Source organism: Pyrus communis, chromosome 15 (assembly GCF_041283825.1).
Source record: "Pyrus communis isolate YQ-2024b chromosome 15, ASM4128382v1, whole genome shotgun sequence".
Taxonomy (NCBI): Eukaryota; Viridiplantae; Streptophyta; class Magnoliopsida; order Rosales; family Rosaceae; genus Pyrus; species Pyrus communis.
This window is the reverse complement of record NC_142579.1, coordinates 31,519,646-31,541,292: the sequence shown is the minus strand read 5'-3', so window position 1 is coordinate 31,541,292 and position 21,647 is coordinate 31,519,646. Positions and strand designations below refer to the sequence as shown.

General features: G+C 37.0%; 1 protein-coding gene and 1 pseudogene across 2 annotated transcripts in view; both read left to right on the top strand.

The window, feature by feature from the left end:
- The first annotated feature begins 370 nt into the window (after positions 1 to 370).
- LOC137731379 (toll/interleukin-1 receptor-like protein) overlaps positions 371 to 21,647 on the top strand; it is a 76,585-nt gene continuing 55,308 nt past the window's right edge. The window contains exons 1-3 of one of the 2 annotated variants that reach the window (XR_015956599.1): positions 371 to 1,011; positions 2,773 to 2,830; positions 2,926 to 3,400. Coding sequence is in view for 1 of the 2 variants with exons in the window: in XM_068470491.2 (XP_068326592.1) it covers positions 503 to 1,011; positions 2,773 to 2,830; positions 2,926 to 3,348 (990 nt within the window). In the remaining variant the exon portion in view is untranslated. Of the gene's footprint in view, positions 1,012 to 2,772; positions 2,831 to 2,925; positions 3,514 to 21,647 lie in introns of those variants that run through there. The other variant, XM_068470491.2, reaches the window with a different exon arrangement.
- Positions 13,554 to 14,953, top strand: LOC137730688 (GDP-fucose transporter 1 pseudogene; annotated as a pseudogene).

Sequence of the window (21,647 nt, the reverse complement as noted above, 5' to 3'; positions counted from 1 at the left end):
ATGATCAATGTAAATTGAAAATACAATTTCACTTTGACAATACAATTTCTATGTATTTTTATATTCAACTTTCACTTTGCATGGGCATTGAAAACTTCTGCCATGCTGAAGAATTCTGCTGCTGAACTGTGGGAATTCATTGCCATCACACTTTTCAACAAAAAGCACTAACTACCCTTCTACTCAAAGTCCCATCAGTACGTGTCCCTTTACTTTGTTGAACGCGGTTTCATCTTAAAGCTGTTTTTCTCCCATCTTTTCAATCGTAGCCGTCCAGTGATCAGATCGTGAGACCATGAACGTCGTGGTTTTCCACTGGAAACGTCCTTGGTTTTCTTCAAAACCTGGGGCGGATGCTTCCCGGAAAGAGCCAAAGAATGGGAGCGGAACGCGTCCTGGAAAGAACCAAAAAGTGTCCCTTCAGTGTTATATACACTCTTGTGCTGCCATTTTCCTCACTCGATTGGAACCACTCTAGTGCCGTAAACAGTAACACCACACCATGACATCCCATGAACCCTCATCCTCAAAACTCTGGAATTACGACGTGTTCGTGAGTTTTAGAGGCGAAGATACACGCAATGGCTTCACGAGCCACCTTCACGCGGCATTACAAGACTGGGGCTTCCATGCCTTTGTTGATGAGGACAAACTGAAAAGAGGGGAAGAAGTACAACCCGAACTGTTGCGGGCAATCGAAGAGTCCAGAATCTCGATCATTGTCTTCTCAAAGAATTACGCGGATTCAAGATGGCTTCTTGACGAGCTGGTGATGATCATGGAATGTAGAGAAAAGCTGGGGCAACAGGTCTTGCCAATATTCTTTCATGTCGATCCTTCACATGTGAGGAATCAGGAAGGTTGTTTAGCCCAAGCATTTCAGAAGCACGAAGATGGCATCCTTGAAGAAGAAGATGACAAGGAACGTGAAGCGAAGAAAGAAAGGGTAAAGCAGTGGAGAGGGGCTCTTACTCAAGCTGCAAATTTGTCTGGCCACTATCTTAATCACGGGTAACCATTTTCATTGGACTTGGACGTCTTTCAATACTAGACTAGTTTAATAGTAATGCTGCTATCTATTTTCGGCTTTTCCACATTCTGAAACATGTTAATGAATGGTTGTTATGCAAATAGCACAATGGAAAAATAGCTTCGCTGAAACATCAAGATTTGCAAGATAAAATATGAGTAATAGTAGCGACATCTTCTATTTAAAACATATTTTACATAGGCTTGATTAGATTTAAACCCCTAACATTTAATGTTTTTTTATCAAACATCTGTGTCTTTAAGGATCTTGATTCAGACACTTCGGTACATTGGGCCGCATCAGTTTTTCTCCTTATCAAATTCAAAATTATTATTGTAATTTTCTGCTAATTTTTTTAAAGTATTTTAGAAGTTGTGGACTCTATTTTAAGAGATAATCAATGGTTTTTCATTAAAAGTATTTATCCAGTTATTTTTTTTAATATTTTTTCGTACAAAATATCTTGATCTCCTAAATTAAAACATAATCTTATCTTCAAGATAACAAAAATGGTGGATGTTTATATTTTTTTTTTTCAAATTATCACGTATACATTTATTGAGAGAATTATTTCTATACATTACTAGTATGCTTATCATTAGTTTTCATACGTTAATTTTATTCATATTATGGATTGGTACGTTTGTTTTTTATTTTTGGTATATTTATTTTTGTACATATGGTTGAGTGGTACGTTTAATTTTAGTGTTCGGTAAGTTTAATTTTAGCTTTTGGTACGTTTAATTTTAATTTTTTTTGTACATATCATTGATTTATAACTTAGTTAGTATCATAATAATTTTGGTATAAAGAAGGGTAGATTTAGGAGCTTTGGATATTATTTTTGAATTTTAGAAGGGGCAGTTTAAAAAATGTGGCTCAAATGTAGAAAGTAGATTAATAAAAAGTTGAAGGCTAGGCATGTTTGGTCTAACAAATTTAAATATCAAGCATCTAAATCAAAATTCTCCTTTTACAAATCATATGATGCGGTTCATGATTTTAGTGAAACTTCACATGATTTGTAAATTTGATTTAAAAAATAATGTTAATAAAAAGAAAATTTTGAGTTATATGCATTACTCCAAGTCCACGCATAAAAAATTAAGGTTATTTGGTTCAAGTGGTTTAAAAGATATTGGGCATCTCTCTCCTATATATTGCAAGTTGATTTTAGGTTGAAATTTATGTATCAAATTGATATATGCTAGTTTAGCAACTTGTATACGTATATAATTGCATCAATGAGAAACATCATGTGGGAAGCGCCAAATATAAAGGCCCAAACAAAGGGAACCAAACAGATGGGCTGATGGGTCCACTCAAGCAATTGAAGGCCCAATCGGAATGGAACAACAAATTCATATACAAATTATAACATTTTTTTTTTTGTTTTTTTTTGTGAGATTAAGCTCACTCTCTTTCTCTTAGTGTAAATAATATTTTTTGTTTAAAATATAAATTTGGTTTTTTTCTCTCTTTTGACCATATATGGCATGAATGAATCCTGAAAAGTAAGTTATAGAATGAGGACCACAAGGCGTTTCTCAAATAAAATTATTTTTTCTTTGTCAAATCAAATAAAATTATTTGAAGAATCTCTCAATGGAAAAGAACTGGTATATATATATATAATTTTTTTTTTCTTTTCATTTAGTTAATTCTTTATATTGACTGTTGAGTGAAGGTGATAGCTTCTAGTAATCCTTCATTGAGTTAGTGCTTACTAATTAAGTTTTCAGGAATGAAGCAAAGCTTATTAGGAGAATTGTTCAGAACGCAATTTCATCAGTTAACATGGTATTCAATTAATCCCACCCAAATTTGTGGGACAAAAATTCAGTTTAGCCTTTTCTTTAAGTTTTAATTGAACTCATTATTAATTTATTATGCAGGCAAATCCAGTAGAGTGGATCTTTCTAGTAAGTAGCCTTTGCATGGAGATTTTATCAGCTGCTTGTGATCAGGCTTCGTCCCCAAGTAGGCCTCGGTATTCACTGTTCGGTATGCTCCTTGCTATAGCAGCTCTTCTCACTTGCATATGGGAGCTGATTTACAAAGGTAGGAAAAAAGATGTGGGATGGAGGAAGAGGGGATGTTACATGCTTTTTGGTTATGCCATTGAAACTTATGGTTTAGTCGGAGGCATCGCTCAGTGTGTTTGCTCAATAATTCAATATGTTTATTACATTCGGCGTGCTGATACTCCTATCAAAATGTCCCTTTTGCCTGCCATCTTTCTTATATGTTTGATTACAGCGAGATTAAGTAGGAAACAAATGCAGACCATAGATGAGACCAATGAGCATATAGCTTAGACAAAGACTGATTGTGTTGTAAACATTTAAATTGTGATCGTTTGTTTTGTAGCTTAATCAAGTTCAGAAGATTATAAAAGCTAAAGGATTTTACGTGCTACGTAGAAAAGTATATATGTGTAAAAAAATTATCCTATCTGTGCAAATTTCTCTCTTTTCACTAGATATTTGTGTTACATTTGTACAGGTATTAGACTAATAGTCTCAATACTCACTGCAAATTAAACAGTACACTTTTAAGTGACAAAGATGGAGTGTTTCATAGGGTTCTGCAAATATTGCACAAAGTTGAAATCTCGTGAGACTCTTCTACTTGCTGTCGAAGATTCATAGAACTGCTTGAGGGCTTATGGGAGATGGTATTATTGAGAATACTTAAGGCACACTGTACAGGCATAACACAAATACCCTCTTTCATAACAAGATTGACGAATCTCAGACAATTATTTCTCTCGGGATGAAACAATCTATAATTCGAAGTCAAAACATCGCAATCTTCGAACTCTAACGAATTTTATATATTATGTACTTTCAAGACATGATTCGAAATTTGACAAACAAATAATGAGAAAAACTGAATGAAGAAACAGTATTTCTCAAGGATAAAAATTAACTCTTATTTTTTACGTTTTGGGATAATGGTTTTATGGGTTTATTTATATAGAACCCATTGTGTTGATTGGTGAACAGATGAGACTTTGCATCTAAGTAAAACCTACAAATGGTGAACGCGAGAGATTTTTCAGCATTTTATGTATATTTACACTGCTGAATGTAAGATATTTTTCAGTGTGACTAGAATACGGAGTGGTATACTACATGTCACTATACAAATGGTAGAATATATTTATTAAAAAGTTAATAACTTAAAAAATAAAATTATTCACAACTTATATAAAAATATATAATGTATCATTTCGATCACAATAAAAAAATTTCCGTTGAAATCGTTTTACGTAGCACTAAATAAAACACCGCGGAAAGTAGAACTATAATCTCATCAAGTAAAGTGGAAACCATTGTTGAAAACTTCTTTGGTTTTCCTCAAAAAGCAGCTCCGGCTTTTCCACCGTTCTGTTACATGTCGGTAGGGTCACTTGGTCTTACTGACCAAAGGTGTTTTGCTTTTAAAAGCAATTCAACTTCTAAAAATTTTGCGTCAGTAACCAGCGTATTTATTCACTCGGTGAACAGTGATAGATCTCAATAAACAGTAATAGGCCAAGACGAGACTTGACTTGCGTCATTTCACTTCGAGAGTGTGATTTATAGACCTGGATTATTTGCCCTTCCCATCCACTCTTATTTTTGTGGTTACGGTTAAGTTACGTCAATATTTTATATTCTCATTGTTTTTTGTCTTATTATTTCTATAAAAAAATCAATAAAAATGTTGACGTGACTTAATCTTGACCATATAAAATAGAAGGGGATGTGAAGGGTATGGAATAAGGAGGTATATAATCCAGATCCGTGATTTATATACGGAAGACGGCATCCGTGAAGCTAGATGACAAAGAACGTGAAGCTAGGAAAGAAAGGATAAAGCAGTAGAGAAGGGCTCTTACTTAAGCTGCATATTTGTCTGGTCACCACTTCAAAACAGTAATTGATCATTTTCCTTGGACTTTGAAGTCTTTCGTTACTCGAGTCGTCTAATAGTACTGCTGCTTCCTATTACGATTTCCCACATTTTACAAATATTCATATTCTCATGTGGAACCAAATTATTAGCATCGTACTTCGACTTTTTCGGTCCTAAATCAAAATTTTAGATCGAAATGTACAGTTACTGACCATGGAAGCAAACATATAGAAATCGGGACTATAATCTCACTTGGAACCCTTTCTATCAACTCCTCTGCTTCGTCTAACATTCTAGCACGGCCAAGAAGGTTAATCAGGCAACCATAGTTTTCTAATTTCGCTCAATCTCATATATCTTTCTCTTGGAGTTGAACGTAGTCAGTTAAGACAATAATGAAGGTGAAATCATCAGGCTTCATGTAGGGACGGAGCTAGAAATTTTTTCTAAAGGGGGTAACTAGAAAAACAACTAAGAAAACCTTATTATAGTATAACTTATACTCAATATGATAACACGGATTATTTCAAATGATGTTGTATCACAATTCCAATATTACAAAAATTTCAGTATAGTAGTGAAAAGTGAAAAAGTGATAACAAATATACTAATACATAATAGGCGGAAGAGGATTTTTTTTCCGTCTGAATGACAGAATAAGAGCACTTTTGCTCATATAATATTTGATATGAAGTGTAAGTAGTATGAAGATATGTTGTATATTAAATGCATATAATTTTCTTCAAAACTAAGGCATATATATTATATAACTGTAGTCTGCAACTGAATAAACAAATTACTTGAGTAGGGGCATCTGCCCTCAGTGAGCCTTCATTAGCTCTGTCCATGGCTTCATGCCAATCTGTACCATTTTTGAGAACTCGATTCCTTTGCTTGTCTTGCCATTCCATGCAAGCCCATAAATGATTGAAGTCCAAAGATTTGTCTATGCTCCGACATTCTGCATACATTTCTATAACCGCGGTACCAACAACAACTGCATCAATTTTTAATTTTGTTGTATTCGATATACCCGTGAATCCATTCCCCTTGCTCTAATGCTCCCAACGGAGCATAGTCTGTGAGGAGAGCAACCGCTGTAAATTCATCCCCTTTAACTCTTTTGGTTTGCATCTCTTGGAATAGAGCCACCGCCTCGTTAAAACGTTTGTATTGTATACCCATTAAAAATTCTCCGGCCTTCAATCAAATAACCAAGTTTTACATACATATTCAACAACCACATTTCCAGTTCTAGTAGTGAATCCAAGCTCACTTCTAACATATTCATGAATTTCTTTACCAAGCTCCAAAGTTTTCGATGTTGTGCTAGCTGAAATGGTGGTCACAACCGTAGCTTCATCAGGCTTCTCGTTGCTTTCACATGACATCCACCGAAACATATCCAAAGCCTCCTCAAACCTCCTGCACCTAACATACTAGTACAACAGAATTCACTATCTACGAAATTCAAGCCTAAGGTCTCTTACTTTTAAATACTACTAGACTATAATACTAAGTGACTATGTGGCTAAGTTTTTAGTTGGGCTTTGAGATCAAATCTGTATAGTTTCTATAGAAAGGGTTATTATACAAAATGGTCCTGAGATTTGCATGATCAATAGAAATAGTCCTTGAGATTGAAAATAAATAGAAATGATCCCTGAGATTGTCCACCATCCATGATTTTGGTCCTTCCGTTAAAAACGATTTTAGGCAATTTTCAAAGCTTTGTAACTCAATCGTTTCTTAACCAAATTCGATCCATAATATATCAAAATGAAGATAGGAAAGTGTAGAATAAGATTATACCATTTGGAAGCCCAATACTTGCTGGAGATGACCAGAAAATAGCCTGAAAAGTGACTGGTTTGCGGGAAGACTGGAAAACTCATCAAAAATTGGTTAAACTTTAAATGTTCATAACTTCTTCAATACTCAACCAAATTGAGTGATTCAAAAACAAAAATAATACTTCTTGATGAGACAAAGAGAATGGTACCTTTTTCGAAGGCTAACTCGTCTTGGTTTGGTTGGACAACGGCTCGAAAGTGGCTAACCATTTTCGAGTTAGCCACTTTCGAGCACTTTTTCGGCCAAACCACATCAAGTTAGTAGTAAATAAAGATACCATCTTCGTCTCATCGAGAAGTATGATTTTAGTTTTTGAATCACTCGATTTCATTGAGTATTGAAGAAGTTATCAACGTTTAAAGTTTACCCAGTTTCCGACGAGTTTTCCAATTTTCTCGCGGACCAATCACCTTTCAGGCTATTTTCCGACCATCTCCGGTAATCATTGGGCCTCCAAATAGGTATAATCTTGTTCTACACTTTTTTATCGTCATTTTGATATATTATGGGTCGAATTTGGTTAAGAATCGATTGAGTTGCTTTGAAAATTGCCCAAAGAGTTTTTAACGGAATGACCAAAATCATGGATAATGGACAATGTCAGGGATCATTTCTATTAATTTTCAATCTCATAGACCATTTCTATTGATCATGCAAATCTTAGGGATCATTTTGTATAATAATCCTTATAGAAAAGCATATTTGAGTTATTTGAGGAAAAGTCAAACAAATTTACAAATTATCTTTCATTGTTGTTCTATTTTTTAAAGCTTCAATTTCCCTTTAAATAACTACGAGGGTGAATTCAATTGTGATTTTGAAATATTTTAATAGATTTATAAATTCATGGATTTTGATGGAGTTTGATTGATTTGTAGAGATTTCATGTAAAATTTTGATTCAATTTCTTCGAAATCTTAGAAGTTGATGTGAGATTTGTGAATGCTTAAAATACATTAAGAAATCTCTTAAATTCCCTCAAATTTCTTAATTTTTTTTTAAAAAAAAATTCTTTAAAACAAATTCCTAATTGAATACACTTAGAATGTTATAAACTTCTTTAAAATCCTAATCGAATACACCTGAATTTCTGAGGATTTTAATAAACTATCTTAAAATGTTGAATACTTAAAATCCTAATCAAATACCCCTAGATTCATTAAAAGAATTAAAATCTCTTAAAATCCCAACTGAATACACGCTCCTAAGTTTGTACATTGGTATTCCTCTTCACTTGGAAGTGAGAGCTCTTAGATTCGAATCTTGTGGATGGCAAATTCAATGCCAAATTAAACTGCCCATTGTGTGACTTAGCCAAACTTCCCCTCTCTTTAGTGTAAAAATATCGATGTACCAAAAAACAAAAAAGGTACGTATGGTGAGAAATTAACTTTTGCATATTCTAAACAATACGTGTGCTACATATTGAGAGCAAAAGTGTGCTTTCTTCTAGGGTTAGATTTGAGAGCAATCTTTGTGAGGCTTTAGAAATCTAATAATCATATCATATCATTCAATAGTGTGAAACAAAGTTGTGTGCATCCTTTACTTGTGAGGAAGATCATATGCGTCAACTTTGTTCATAAAAAAAAAAAAAAAAAAAAAAAAAAGCAGCAAAGTAAGGACATCGAGCTACAAGAACAAAAGTATAATAGAGAACTAGAGAACTTAGGATTGGTTTGGCATTGCGGGTCCAAAACAGCAAAAAAACAAAAACAGCTTTACCCCTACTTCTGAAATTTTTTTTTTTTTTTTTTTTTTTTCACATCACAAAAACCCAAACTAGGCCTTAACTGTAGTACTCTTCTGTCTTGTATAAGTTATTTTTCCTTCATGGATCGTGATTACCAAGTTATGTGATCTGAGGTTTTTCTCTTCATTTGTTAAAGAGTTTTCCGTTGTAAAATTCTTTGTGTTATCTGTTTTGATTTCTTGTTATTTCTAACGACACCTAAGTTTGATCCATCAAAGTTATGTTTTCAGTTTGTGAAGGAAATAGTGGGAAAATAACCTGAAAATTTGACCGTTAAGGTGGATGAGCATTTCGTTTTTTTAGCTTTTGCAATTTGAACCTATCTGGTCCTGAATTCTGAAAGCAAATGTTCGGCCTAAGTTGGGCTGAAACAATGGACATTATTGAGATGCTTTTTGTAGTTCTTTAGTCTGACTACGTACTCAATATAACCACCATAAAATACCATCTTCCTTACTCATAGAATGGCCAATTTGATCCACCAAGGGGGGTACCATTTGGGTCGTTAGTTGACTCATTGAATTGTGTATCACCACTTAAAAGGGAAGGACTCACGTTCACTTTTAGAACATCATTATGATTTTCGGATCAATACTGCAATGTCGCCTATAAATCTTTTACAGATGATATCACAATATTAATTTAAAATATTGGCACAGTTGAAAATTCGACATGGGCAAGTCCTCCTCTACTGCCAAAGTCCACCACATCATCTGATTAGACAAATACACAATCATATGGGTCATGTATCCTAAAATCTATTATGTCAAGTACACAATTTGATTGGTGCCCTAACTTTGAAACTTTTAACAAATTAATAAGAAGCACTAATGTCTATGTTATTCGGTTCAAAGCGAATAACATGGAACATGGGCTTTTTGGCAAAACAAACATTTAACAAAGTGAAATTTTATTTAAACCCATATAACTTCTTTTTATTCTCAACTTATCCTCTACATCCATATTATTTTTAATTAAACTATCAATATTTCTTTAAACTCAAATTTACTACTTAAATTACCCTTGGAGACTCAATTTAATATATAGATCTATCTTTACACCCATTCAAAAATAAAAACTCAAAATCAATGTTCTACAACTCATTCAAGGTGTAAAGAGAGCAATATCTCTCACATATTTGTCTCGTGCTTAATGGAGTTCAAATCTTTTGCACTCATAAGGATTGCCGCCCCTCCATGGCTTTTCTAATTTCTTAACACAACTTAACATTGTTAAGTCTTCTGTTATCTTCTACTTGCATAAACAATTTTAATTGCAAAAGAAGTAACTTAATAAGTTAGTAAAACCCATCGTATCCTATTGCAAAAACCATCTTAATTGTAGAAAGAGTACACTGCAATTACCTTATAGCCACACCCAGAAAATCACCACTTGCAAAAGAAACCCAAATAAGAATTAAAATCCAATAATCAAAGTGAACCTAAGACACATTGTTTATATAAAATTAGTTCTAACCTTAGTCCCAATTTTGTTGAATCGATAATTAACCTCAGAATCAGATGCTTGAATCAAAAGGAAACATGAATTTCCTTGTGTTATTCGGTCTTTCTCACCAAAATCCAATCTATGACATATTTATCACTTTGATATACAAAGTCAAGGACCTGGTGGATACTGGATGTGATGCATTACTCGTCACTCTAATATACAATTGAGTCGAGTTTAAATAATTATGTGGCTAATATTCGATCCTTGATCCTGCATTTGTCAAGTTGAAGCTTATTTTTTATTAGAGCTAGGTATAAATTGTCCAACTCCTTCTTAGAGGATTATTGTTGAGATTATATCGATTCATTCTTTAGTTGGAGGATTCAAAACTTTAAACTCACCACCATCAGTCAAAATGAGCCTGTTTTACTCTATGAGAGTGTCTTAGTATTTTGAGATAGAATGAATGTAGGATAAAGATTGTGTAATGGTAGAGTTTGATGTGATGATAGGGTTTGATTATTAAGTGGGTTTATTGATAAGTTTTAATTTTATTGTTTATTTTACCTTGTAGTTGATAGTAATTATACAAGATGGTAAAAATGATAATTCACATTTTAAGTTAAGTTGGATGCAGGATAAGGTTACGTGGGTTCAAATATAATTTTTCTTTAACAAATCAGGACGTGGCCTCATGTCCTCTTTGCATCACATCTCATTGGTGGAACCCAAACCTCCTCTTTTTTTGCCTTCTTTTCTCTCCCAGACATAAAAAAACATTTATTTTAATCAGTAAAAAGAAGAAAACCTTAACGAAATGTTTCCGGTACTATTAACGTTAACGAAAAACTATATTTTTACACTAAAAAATTAATCATGATACTATTCACTTTATCATTTATTTTTTCTTTTATCATTAAAATTTAAAATTTTCAAATTTTTTTTCATTAATTTTCCTTGAAAAGAAACGAGAAATTTTGTTAAAAAAAAAAGGGAAGAAATTTTGTCTGACGACAAATTTTGTTTTTCTTTTCCTTCTGTCAAGTTTTGGTGGGAATTATATTCACAATTACATCCCTAAATAATAAAATTATTATAAAGGGCAAAAAATTGTTTACTATCTTGAAGTTTTATGGTTTTCAACATTTAGTACATAAAGTTTTTTTCGTCTCAAAATCATACCTAAAATTTTTAATATTGGGACAGTCTAATGCATCCGTTAGTCTGACCTTTAAATGATGACGTGATGCCCATATAGATAATGACTGAACACCACGTGTCATTAAAGGTCTACATGGAAATTCAAAATTCAAAAAATAAAAAATTTTGGCTTCCTCCCTTATCCCTCCATCCTCTCCTCTGCACCAACCCACCAAACTCTCTGTCCTCTACTCTCTCCACCGCACTTGCATAGGCATCAAAAGCCTTAACGCAATCCGGATACTCCATATCAAAAAACTTATCAAGCAAAACCGCCAAAACCTCCATTCTCTCCATATCAAAACGCAAGAGGAACTGGCTCCACAAACCTCGACTTGGGCTTCGAGAACGCCGACAGGGAAAACAAAGCTCGCCGGGAAGTGGGTTTGGCTGGGATTTTTGGCTGCTTCCCCGGTGGCGGCAAGGGACTCGGCTTTGGGATTTCTGGAGAAGCAGAGCCGGAGACCCTAAGGCTCTGAAGCTCTGTTAGCTGGAGAGAATGGTGCGGCAGAAATCGTGCGGCTGCCAACCCTTCTCTCTCCTCTCCTCTCTCTCTCTCTCTCTTTCCCCCCTCTGTGTTTCATAACATCAGACTTTCTCTCTCCTCTTGCTCTCGGAGAGACACATATACAAATACTCCCTGGCGCGGCCCCTCCCTCGATTTTTCCTTTAATATTTTTTTTCAATTTTTTATTTCTAAATCTCACCCATTTGAACCCAGGTGCAGCAGTACAAAGTTCTCAACTTTTCCCCATCCAAGCTGCTATTTAGGTAAAATCTCAGAGCTCCCCCAATTTGAATTTTCAATTAAGAATTTCAATTTCTAGGGTTCATTTCGATTTGGGTTTGTTTGGAATCTGCGCTTTCTTTGGTATTTTTGGTTATTCCGTCGTCGGTTATGGCCTCCTGAGATGAAAGGGCCATGGGCGTCCATGGCTGCTGCCGTGTTTGCTTAGTGTGAGAGGCTGATTTGCTTTTGGGTTTGTGTTTCTCTTGCTAATTTTGGATATGTTTGAATTTTGCTTTGCTGGGTTTGTCATTCTTTAAATTTCTGTAAATTTTCTATGAAGAATTGAACATTTGTGCCTGTCTAGGGTTTAGGTTTCAACTAAAATGTTAATATCGAGGTTGAGATTTAGAAAAAACTTGGGTTTTGAGATGTGTGATTGGATTTTTTGAGAGAGAGATTTAGTAGGATTTTATGGAAAAGGAGTGTGAGAACCGATCCAACAACCTCTGCAAATGACCCATTTTCGTGAAAATTCGCTCCGGCTTCATCTCCCTCAATGGTGTCGCGTACACGATCTCATCACCGGGCATTTGACAGTGGACTGGGAGGAGAGGAGAATAGGGTTTGGTGGGTTGGTGCAGATGAGAGAATGGAGGGATAAGGGAGGAAGGGAAGCTCGGGGGTGAGCTACAAGGCGACCAAATTTTTTTTTTTTTAATTTTTAATTTCCACATGGACTCTTTAATAACACGTGGTGTCTAGTCATTATCCACATGGTGCGTCATGTCATCAGTTAATGGAAGAGTTAACAACCAGACTAACGAATGTATGATACTGTCCCAAAATTAACATTTTATGTATGACTCTGGGACAAAAAAAACTTTATTTACTAAATATTGAAAACCATAAAAACTTCAGGGTAGTAAATGGAGTTTAACCCTATTATAAATATGCAGGGATCTTCAACAAATCAGAGCAGACATTAATAGTGTGTTTACTAACCCATAATCGGAATGAAAATAAGGAATCCGATTCTGATTTTGGATTATACATGTGTTTACTCAAAATTGGGAGGAATCAAAAGTACGTAGGGTCCACACAAAAGATGAAATCCAATTCTTGAAATTGGAGGATTTGGATTTTCAACATATACAAGGTATTTGGATTATGGATTGCCCAAACATTCGGAATGATAATTTTTTTTCCTTTATGCCCTCACTTACTTTCATTATTTTCAAGATTATCCTTTTAATCTTAGACTTATTTTTCGGAAAATGCTCCTAACAATTTCTTTTTATGTCCTTCTAGCTCATTAAGCATAATTCTATGCTCATTCACATTATGCACAATTCCATACATATGCCGAAGAGAAAAAACTACAACTTGAGTGAGAAAATTTAGATATTAAAATGAATACTTAAATTTATAAAAAAATTAAACAAAATCATTTTAGTATGTTTATGAAATAAGAAAGCAATTTAATTTTTTCTTACTATTATATACTATATCAAATTTTATTAAAAAAAGTATATAAAATATTTGATTTAAGACAATGACATTTTAGTAATCATACTGGTTAATATTCTGATTCTGCTGAATTAGTAAACAGCTTTATGGAATTGTATTTCGATTTCAGATAGTTTTAGTAAACAACTTTAACAGGAATCTGATTCTAATTCAACCTCATTTTAATTCCTCCTCAATTCAATTTCTTCTCAATTTAAATACGGATTAGTAAATGCGCTATAAATATATCTTACTCGATCAAAAAACCAGAAAGTCTTCAAAACGCTCCCTCCTATAAGAACAAAATCAGAAATTTGAATGCTATTCCTCCACTCCACCAGTCTCTCAGCTCTGCAACGCCTTAGAAATTTCACTTTGCTCCTCTGCGCTCGCTGGAGCTCCTTCCAAAATCTCGGCCTCCGCCGCAACCCCATCATACTCTTCGTTTCGCTTCACAGATCCGAGCTTTTCTACATGTCGGTGATGTAAAATTCTTTCATAGCTCTACATTCAACCGATTCAATTGTCGTTTAATGCATTAATTTCAAACCCAAATAGTAGATCGGCATAATCTTCAAGACCCATATCTCAGATTTCTCTATGAAGTGTTCACGTCTTCGATTTCATTCACTTGCCTCTGTTAGTGTAGCCTTTCACTGTACATATAGCTCTTGAAATTTTGAAGATCTGCTAGATTTTTTTTGCTCTGAATTCGAATTGGGTACTTTAGTTAGTGACAATGTCTGCGATTAGAGTCGATTCTGCTAAGCCGTATTTCGCTACGAGCAGTCTTCTGATTGGGTATGCTTTCTGTTCTAGCTTGTTAGCTGTGATAAACAAGTTTGCCATTACCAAATTCAACTACCCTGGCCTGTACCTTACATCCGCTTTGGGAGTCTGGGGTTTGGGAAAGTTGGGATCTTTGCACCACGATCCCTTCACGTGGCAGACGGCGAAGAAGTTTTTGCCCGCTGCACGTGTGTTTTACCTTGCTATCTTTACCAACACCAATCTTCTTCGCCATGCGAATGTGGATACGTTTATAATGTTTTGATCCTGCACGCGCCTTTTGGTTGCGCTGGCGTATACTGCGTTTAGGAAGCAGCCAATCCCGTCTAAGCTTACCTTTGTATCGTTGTTGATCATTTTGGGTGGAGCTGTTGGTTATGTGGCTACCGATTCGGGTTTTAGTTTGTCTGCGTATTCGTGGGCGTTTGCCTATTTGGTGACCGTTACAACTAAGATGTTTTATATTAAGCATATGGTCACGAATGTCGGTTTGAACGCTTGGGGTTTTGTGTTCTACAACAATAATTTGTCACAGATGATGGCTCTACCGTTTTGGATTATTAGTGGAGAGTGTTCTGATGTGTTTGCTGCTTCTGGATCGAATGCTGTGAATTTCTTTGTCAATTTGATAACTATTTCTTTTTTAGTTTTTTGTTTTCGTTTGTTTTTAAATATAGAAAGAAAGTATATGAAAACGTGAGGAATGGAAAAGAATGATGCGAGGTTCATGGGAGGGAAGAGGGAGGAATCAAGGAGATTATGTGAAAACAAAAACCTCGAAAATGTCAAATATGACATAGCGTTATCTAACTGGTTCGCCCAAAGTAACAGACTTCAATTTCCCTTTAAATAACCAAGTCTGTATTGTGGGAAATTAAGTTTTGCATATTCTAAAGAATACGCGTGCTGCATATTGAGAGCAAAAGTGTGTTTTCTTCTGGGGTTAGATTTTGAGAGCAATTTTTGTTAGGTTTTAGAAATCTAACGACATCTCATTAATGAGTGTGAGACAAAGTTGTGTGCATTCTTTGCTTGTGAGTAAGATCAAACATATTAGTTAACTCGAAACCGTTTATTTTGTGCATTTTGTATCAGATTAGGTTAACAGGTCGTGTAATAAATTGTTGGATCTATCTTGAATAATAAAAAGAACTTTTATTCTGTTTATTGTTGGGCCTCAAGTTGGGCCAAAGGAATGGGTATGTTTTAGATGCTTAAAAATGGGGCCAATCATTTTTTAATGTATTATAAAATTGTAGTTTTAATGTCCGGCTATGTACAAGCACGTAGCGAATGATTAACATGCACCTTTTAGACGGTAATTATAAACATCAAAAAAAAAATTGTCATGAATAACATGCATATTTTAGGCCGCCACGTGATTTATGTAGATTGATACTATAATGTCATGTGAATATATGACATGGAGTTAAGATGTTTTTGTTTGAAAAACTGCAAAGTTATGATAGAAAATAAGTGAGCTTGTTCAGGAAATATTGGATGACAAAATGAAGTTAGGGTTTATAAGACAAAAGGAAGAAGAGAGAGGTGGGGTGATGATATTGGGAATTTTTTTTTTTTTTTTTTTTTTAAGGGTGTTTAGGGAGAATGGTGGGTGGTGGGGAATGAGGATTCTCTTTGGATCCTTAAATCGCGTCCGTTTATCGTATATCGGGTGGTTAATTTTCGTCAAGTATTGTTCATATTCAAATTTAAATAAATAAATAAAAAAAGATAAATCTTAGTTTACTACCCTTGAGTTTTGTGGTTTTCAACATTTAGAACATGAAGTTTTTTTTTGTCTCAGAGTCATATCTAAAGTGTTAATTTTAGGACAGTCTCATACATCCGTTAGTCTGGCTGTTAAGTCTTCTGTTAACTAATAACATGGCGCCCATGTGGACAATGATTTAGGGCCATGTGTCATTAAGGGTCCATGTGGAATTAAAAATTAAAAAAAAAAAAAACAAAACAAAACCAAAAACAAAATTTCAAATAAACCAAAAGATTTAATTTTTTTTAAAAAACTAAACAAATAAAAATTGACCTAGGGATGCAGGCCTTCCCTTTCCTCCACTCGCACCAACTCTTTTTCTTCTTCTCTTCGACAACCACCAAAGCTGATCTGAAAATCAGCACCACCACGGTCTCCCTCCCCTAGTCCCTCCGTACCCAACCCGATTGCTTTGCTTGTCTTGCCATTCATTGCAAGCCCACAAATGATTGAAGTCCAAAGACCTGTCTATGCTCCCACATTTCGCATACATTTCTATAACTACGGTACCAACAACTGCATCAGTTTTGCTGCTGTTATATTCGATATACCTGTGAATCCATTCCCCTTGCCCTAATGCTGCCAACCGAGCACAGCCTGTGAAGAGCAACCGCAGTAAATTTATCCCCTTTAACATTTTAGTTTGCATCTGTAGACATCGAAATTTCAGTAAAACAAATGTTCACCCAACGCATTAAAGTTTTGACGTGTCAAGGCATACATGGCATACGCCACGTGTCGTACAAATTGTACACATGGCATGTGACTCAACAAAATAGGAAGAAATACCCTTGGATGATTAAACAAGGTTTTTCTTCTCAATTTGGGCAATGACAAGGTAAGCACACTTCAATCCATTACGGATCAAAGCAAGTTTTTCTCAATTTGGGCAATGACAAAGCATACACATTTCAAGTTTAAAATGGTGTTAAGTGGGAAATTAGGCCATAAGTTAGACCACTTCAAGTTTAAAATGGTATTAAGTGGGAAATTAGGCCATAAGTTACACCACTTCAATTTCAATATTGCATTAAGTGGGAAAATTAGGCAATGGTGCTTGGAAAGGAAAAAAATATTTTGTGGTGGTGATTCATTCTCAAAGCCTATAAATAGGCTTCTCCATCAAGGTATCAAGCATCAAGGAATTCACAAATACATTTCTCTACTCCCAAATTGGAAGAGAATTCCCCAAATTCTTGAAGCTTTGAAACTCCAAAGCTCTCAAGCATCCAAATTCCCAAGAATTCCGAAGGATCAAGAAAGCACTCTTCGTTCTTCGTCAAATCCTCTTTCAAGATCAAGCCCCAACGACCCTTGAAGAACTTCCACCATTATTCAAGATCAAGCCCCGACGGCCCTTGAAGAAAGTGTTCATCGTTCATCCTAAGATCAAGCCCCAACGGCCCTTTGGATCAACAACCTCAACAAATCCACACATCCAATCGTTCTTCAAGATTAAGCCCAAAAGCCCTTGAAGATCCGCTCATCCATCAACCTTCAAGATCAAGCCCAAAAGCCCTTGAAGAAATCCACACAACCATTATTCAAGATCAAGCCCCGACGGCCCTTGAAGAAAGTGTTCATCCGTTCATCAACTGTTCATCCTTAGATCAAGCCCCGACGGCCCTTTGGATCAACAACTCATCCACAAACCTACACCCTACGAAGATAGAATCAGAGGACCAAATTTGAGAGAGATCGTAACCCCAAAATCATAAACACAAAAAATATTATTTTGTACACGTTATTCTGGTTTCTTGTTTCAAGGAATCTTTCGTGTTCACAAATTTGGCACGCCCAGTGGGATTATCTCTACCTCTCATCTCTGTCTCCGTTCAAGATATTTAAGCACAGTCCATGGCTTCAAACAAAGAACAAGTCATGACTATCGGCACTACCTCCATTGAAAAACAGTTGGTTCAGATGAAGGAAACAATTGCAAGGCTGCTAAAGACTGCAGAGGAGAAAAACTTGCAAACCGCCGGACTCATCAACCGTCTGGAGGCGCAACATGGCGTCAAAGTGAAACCAAGCTCTCTTCCAACTAAGAAGACCGAAGAAGGCTTTAACCCAAATGCCTACGAACTCATGTCAAAGGCTAGGCATGACTTTGCTTCCTCTTCAAATCTTGGAAAGAAGGTTTCAAACACCGTCAACGACAAAGATCGTGACCTCACCAAAACTCAAAAGAAGTTGAAGGAGCATGGTTACGGAGTTGACAACAACCAAAGCACACCTCCAAAATCAATGGCATCAAGCAAGGGACAAGCCGTTCTTGCAACCACCAAGGGAAGAAGCATAAGCACTTCCGCCGCAAATGGAGCATCCATTGGTGCCACAACCACTTCTCAACATGCCGCTGCAAAGTTGGTACTGCTAAGCAAGCAAGAGCAGCATCAAAGGCGCGAGTCGGTCATCCACCTGACCTTGATGGGGGCACCAAAGCATGCTATTGAGGCACACAAGATGACACCCCAAAATGGCCAATGTGGTTCTTCATCAGCACTATGGATGTCTGAAGGAAAGTCATGTCTATTGGTTGCACAAGTCATGACCATCGGCGTCACCTCTGTTGAAGAACAACTGGCTCAAATGAGCGAAGCAATTGCAAAGCTTACACAGACTGTGGAAGAGAAGGACTTGCAGATTGCCGCACTTGTCAACCAACTAGATGCGCTACCCGACGTGAAAGTCGACCCAAATGTTGGCCTATTAAAGAAAGAAGTCGACGAAGAAGAGGAGCCTGCAGTGGAGAAAGTCGAAGAGAAGCTGAAGCTAGACCAAGCAACGGCGTTCATGGAATCTCTCTCTATCCAGCAGCTACAGGAGATGATCGCAAGCACTGTCAAGACACAGTACGAAGGAAGCTCGCATGACTCCGTACTGTACTCAAAGCCTTACTCCAAGAAGATTGATGCTTTGAAGATGCCAAGGGGTTATCAGCCCCCAAAATTCATGCAGTTCGATGGAAAAGGCAACCCGAAGCAACATGTCGCCCATTTCATTGAAACTTGCAACAATGCTGGGACAGAGGGAGACTACCTTGTCAAACAGTTCGTACGTTCGCTGAAAAGTAACGCTTTTGACTGGTACACCGACCTCGAACCCGAGTCTGTCAACAGTTGGGACCAGCTAGAAAGGGAATTCCTCAACCGTTTCTACAGCACTCGTCGTACTGTAAGCATGCTAGAGCTGACCAGTACGAAACAGTGGAGAGATGAACCTGTCATCAACTACATAAATAGATGGCGCTCCTTAAGTCTGGATTGTAAAGATCGGCTTTCTGAAACCTCTGCCATTGAGATGTGCGTTCAAGGCATGCAATGGGGACTACACTACATCCTTCAAGGCATTAAACCACGAACATTTGAGGAGTTAGCCACCCGCGCCCATGATATGGAGTTAAGCATCACCCGTCATGAGAAGAAAGAACAGATCGCCGACTACAAGAATGACAAAGTTTTGGGGCCCAAGGTGGATAAGGCTGCGTGGAAACCCACCAAGGAAGCAATGACGGTCAACACAACTCCAGTCAAAACCCATACACGAGGCAAGGCGATTCAAACCGAAGCTTTTCGTGATCAAGAGATACGTAGACGCACTTTGAAGGAGCTTGAGGAGAAGACATATCCATTCCCCGACTCTGACGTGGTTGCCATGTTGAAAGACTTGCTTGACAAAAAGGTGATCGACCTACCTGAGTGCAAACGGCCGGAAGAGATGAACCGTACTGACAGTCCAAGGTACTGTAAATTCCACCGCTTCATTGGTCATCCGACGGAAAAGTGTTTTGTGCTAAAAGATCTCATCATGAAGTTAGCTCAGAAAGGGATCATCGAGCTAGATCTTAATGATGTGGTGAAGTCAAACTATACCACCGTCACTTCTGGCTCTTTGAACTCAAAATCTTCACCTCAACCGCTGGGGGCATGCTCCAAAACCATGTCAGTCACGTCAAGTGAAGTTGAAGGATGGACTTATGTCACTCCAAAGAAAATGCACAAGAAACATAGGTCTCCTCCACAAGTTCACCAATCAGAAAGGGGGCAAAGCAGCTACCGTCAACCTTCAAAGCTACATGAAAGTGTTGAGGATGAGGAAGTTATGACACAAAGATCGTCCGTTGCCATCACAATGCGCGATTTCTTCCCCAAAGACTTCTTCAATCACTCAGTCAAGAATCCTTGCTATGAAGATTGCAAGGAATGCCTCTCTAAGATCGTTTGACAAATTCAAAAACGCTCCTCGTTCGCACGAGCCTAAAAGGCGACAACCGACGCTCCTCGTTCGCACGAGCCTAAAAGACGAGCCTAAAAGGCGACAACCGACGCTCCTCGTTCGCACGAGCCTAAAAGGCGACAACCGACGCTCCTCGTTCGCACGAGCCTAAAAGGCGACAACCAACGCTCCTGGTCCGCATGAGCATAAAAGGCAACAACCAAAAGCTCCTCGTTCGCACGAGCCTAAAAGGCAACAACCAAAAGCTCCTCGTTCGCACGAGCCTAAAAGGCGACAACCAACGCTCCTGGTCCGCATGAGCATAAAAGGCGACAACCAACGCTCCTGGCCCGCAAGAGCATAAACTGTGTACGGCAAAATCATCAAAAAAAAAAAAAACCATCACTCATTTGAACTACGTCATGACTTGATCCCTCCTCAACCAAGGGTACGTAGGCAACTTGAAACTTCAAAACTTCAAGTACAGTCACATCATCAAAAAAAAAAAAAAAAAAAAAAAAAAAAAAAAGAGGAAATAACACATCTTGGTGATGTATATGTTTTATCTGTATTTAGCACAATACACTAAATAAGTAAAGCATGTTCATTGATCTCCGAGAAATTACAAGTGCGTACAAAAAAAAAAAAAAAAAAAAAAAAAGAGATGGAGCTTTCATAAAGGTTGTTCACGTGAAGCCCCACTACTTGGGAAAACTACAGAAGCGGGAGGCATCAAAGAAAAGGCCTCAATACTTGGTGGAACGCTAGATGAGTCAGGAAAAAGGTGCCTCTGGAAAAAAGCAGCAAGCCTTTGACGGTCACTTTGAATTCGACCACTGGATTCTTGCAGCTCATCAAGCTTCCTCTTCATGCCCGTCGAATAGTTATTTGCAAGCACATGCAAACTTCTATTCTCGTGCTTAAGCTGTTTGATCTCTTGCTTAAGAGTTTCCACCTCCGCCATCAATGATTCCACTTGGCGGGATCGAGCAAGTAGGCGTTGGCCCATGTTGGACACAGAGCCTGCGCACTGAACACTGAGAGTTAGGGACTCTTGAACGGCCAACTCATCGGACCGTTCTGAAAGCAGCCTACTATCTTTTGGAGTGAGGAAGTTCCTAGCTACTATCGTAGCTGTTGTTGCGTCCTTCATCACAGAATCTTCACCTGTCAAAGGGCCATTAGAAGATAAGAAAGAAGGGCACCATACATTTACCTGACGCGGCGCACTCGGATCACTGCTGAGACTCAAATCTAAGCAAATGTTAGACGGGTTAGCCATTGTCAAAAGGTTAAAAGAGAAAGGTGGATGGAGTAAAATCAGAAAGGGCCGAAGACGATTTTCACAAACGGGCGATCTTCAAAGTGTGCATGTTGGAGGTGATCGATACCTCTATAAAAAGCCAAGGCGACACGACCACCGATTAAAAAAAAATCGGAT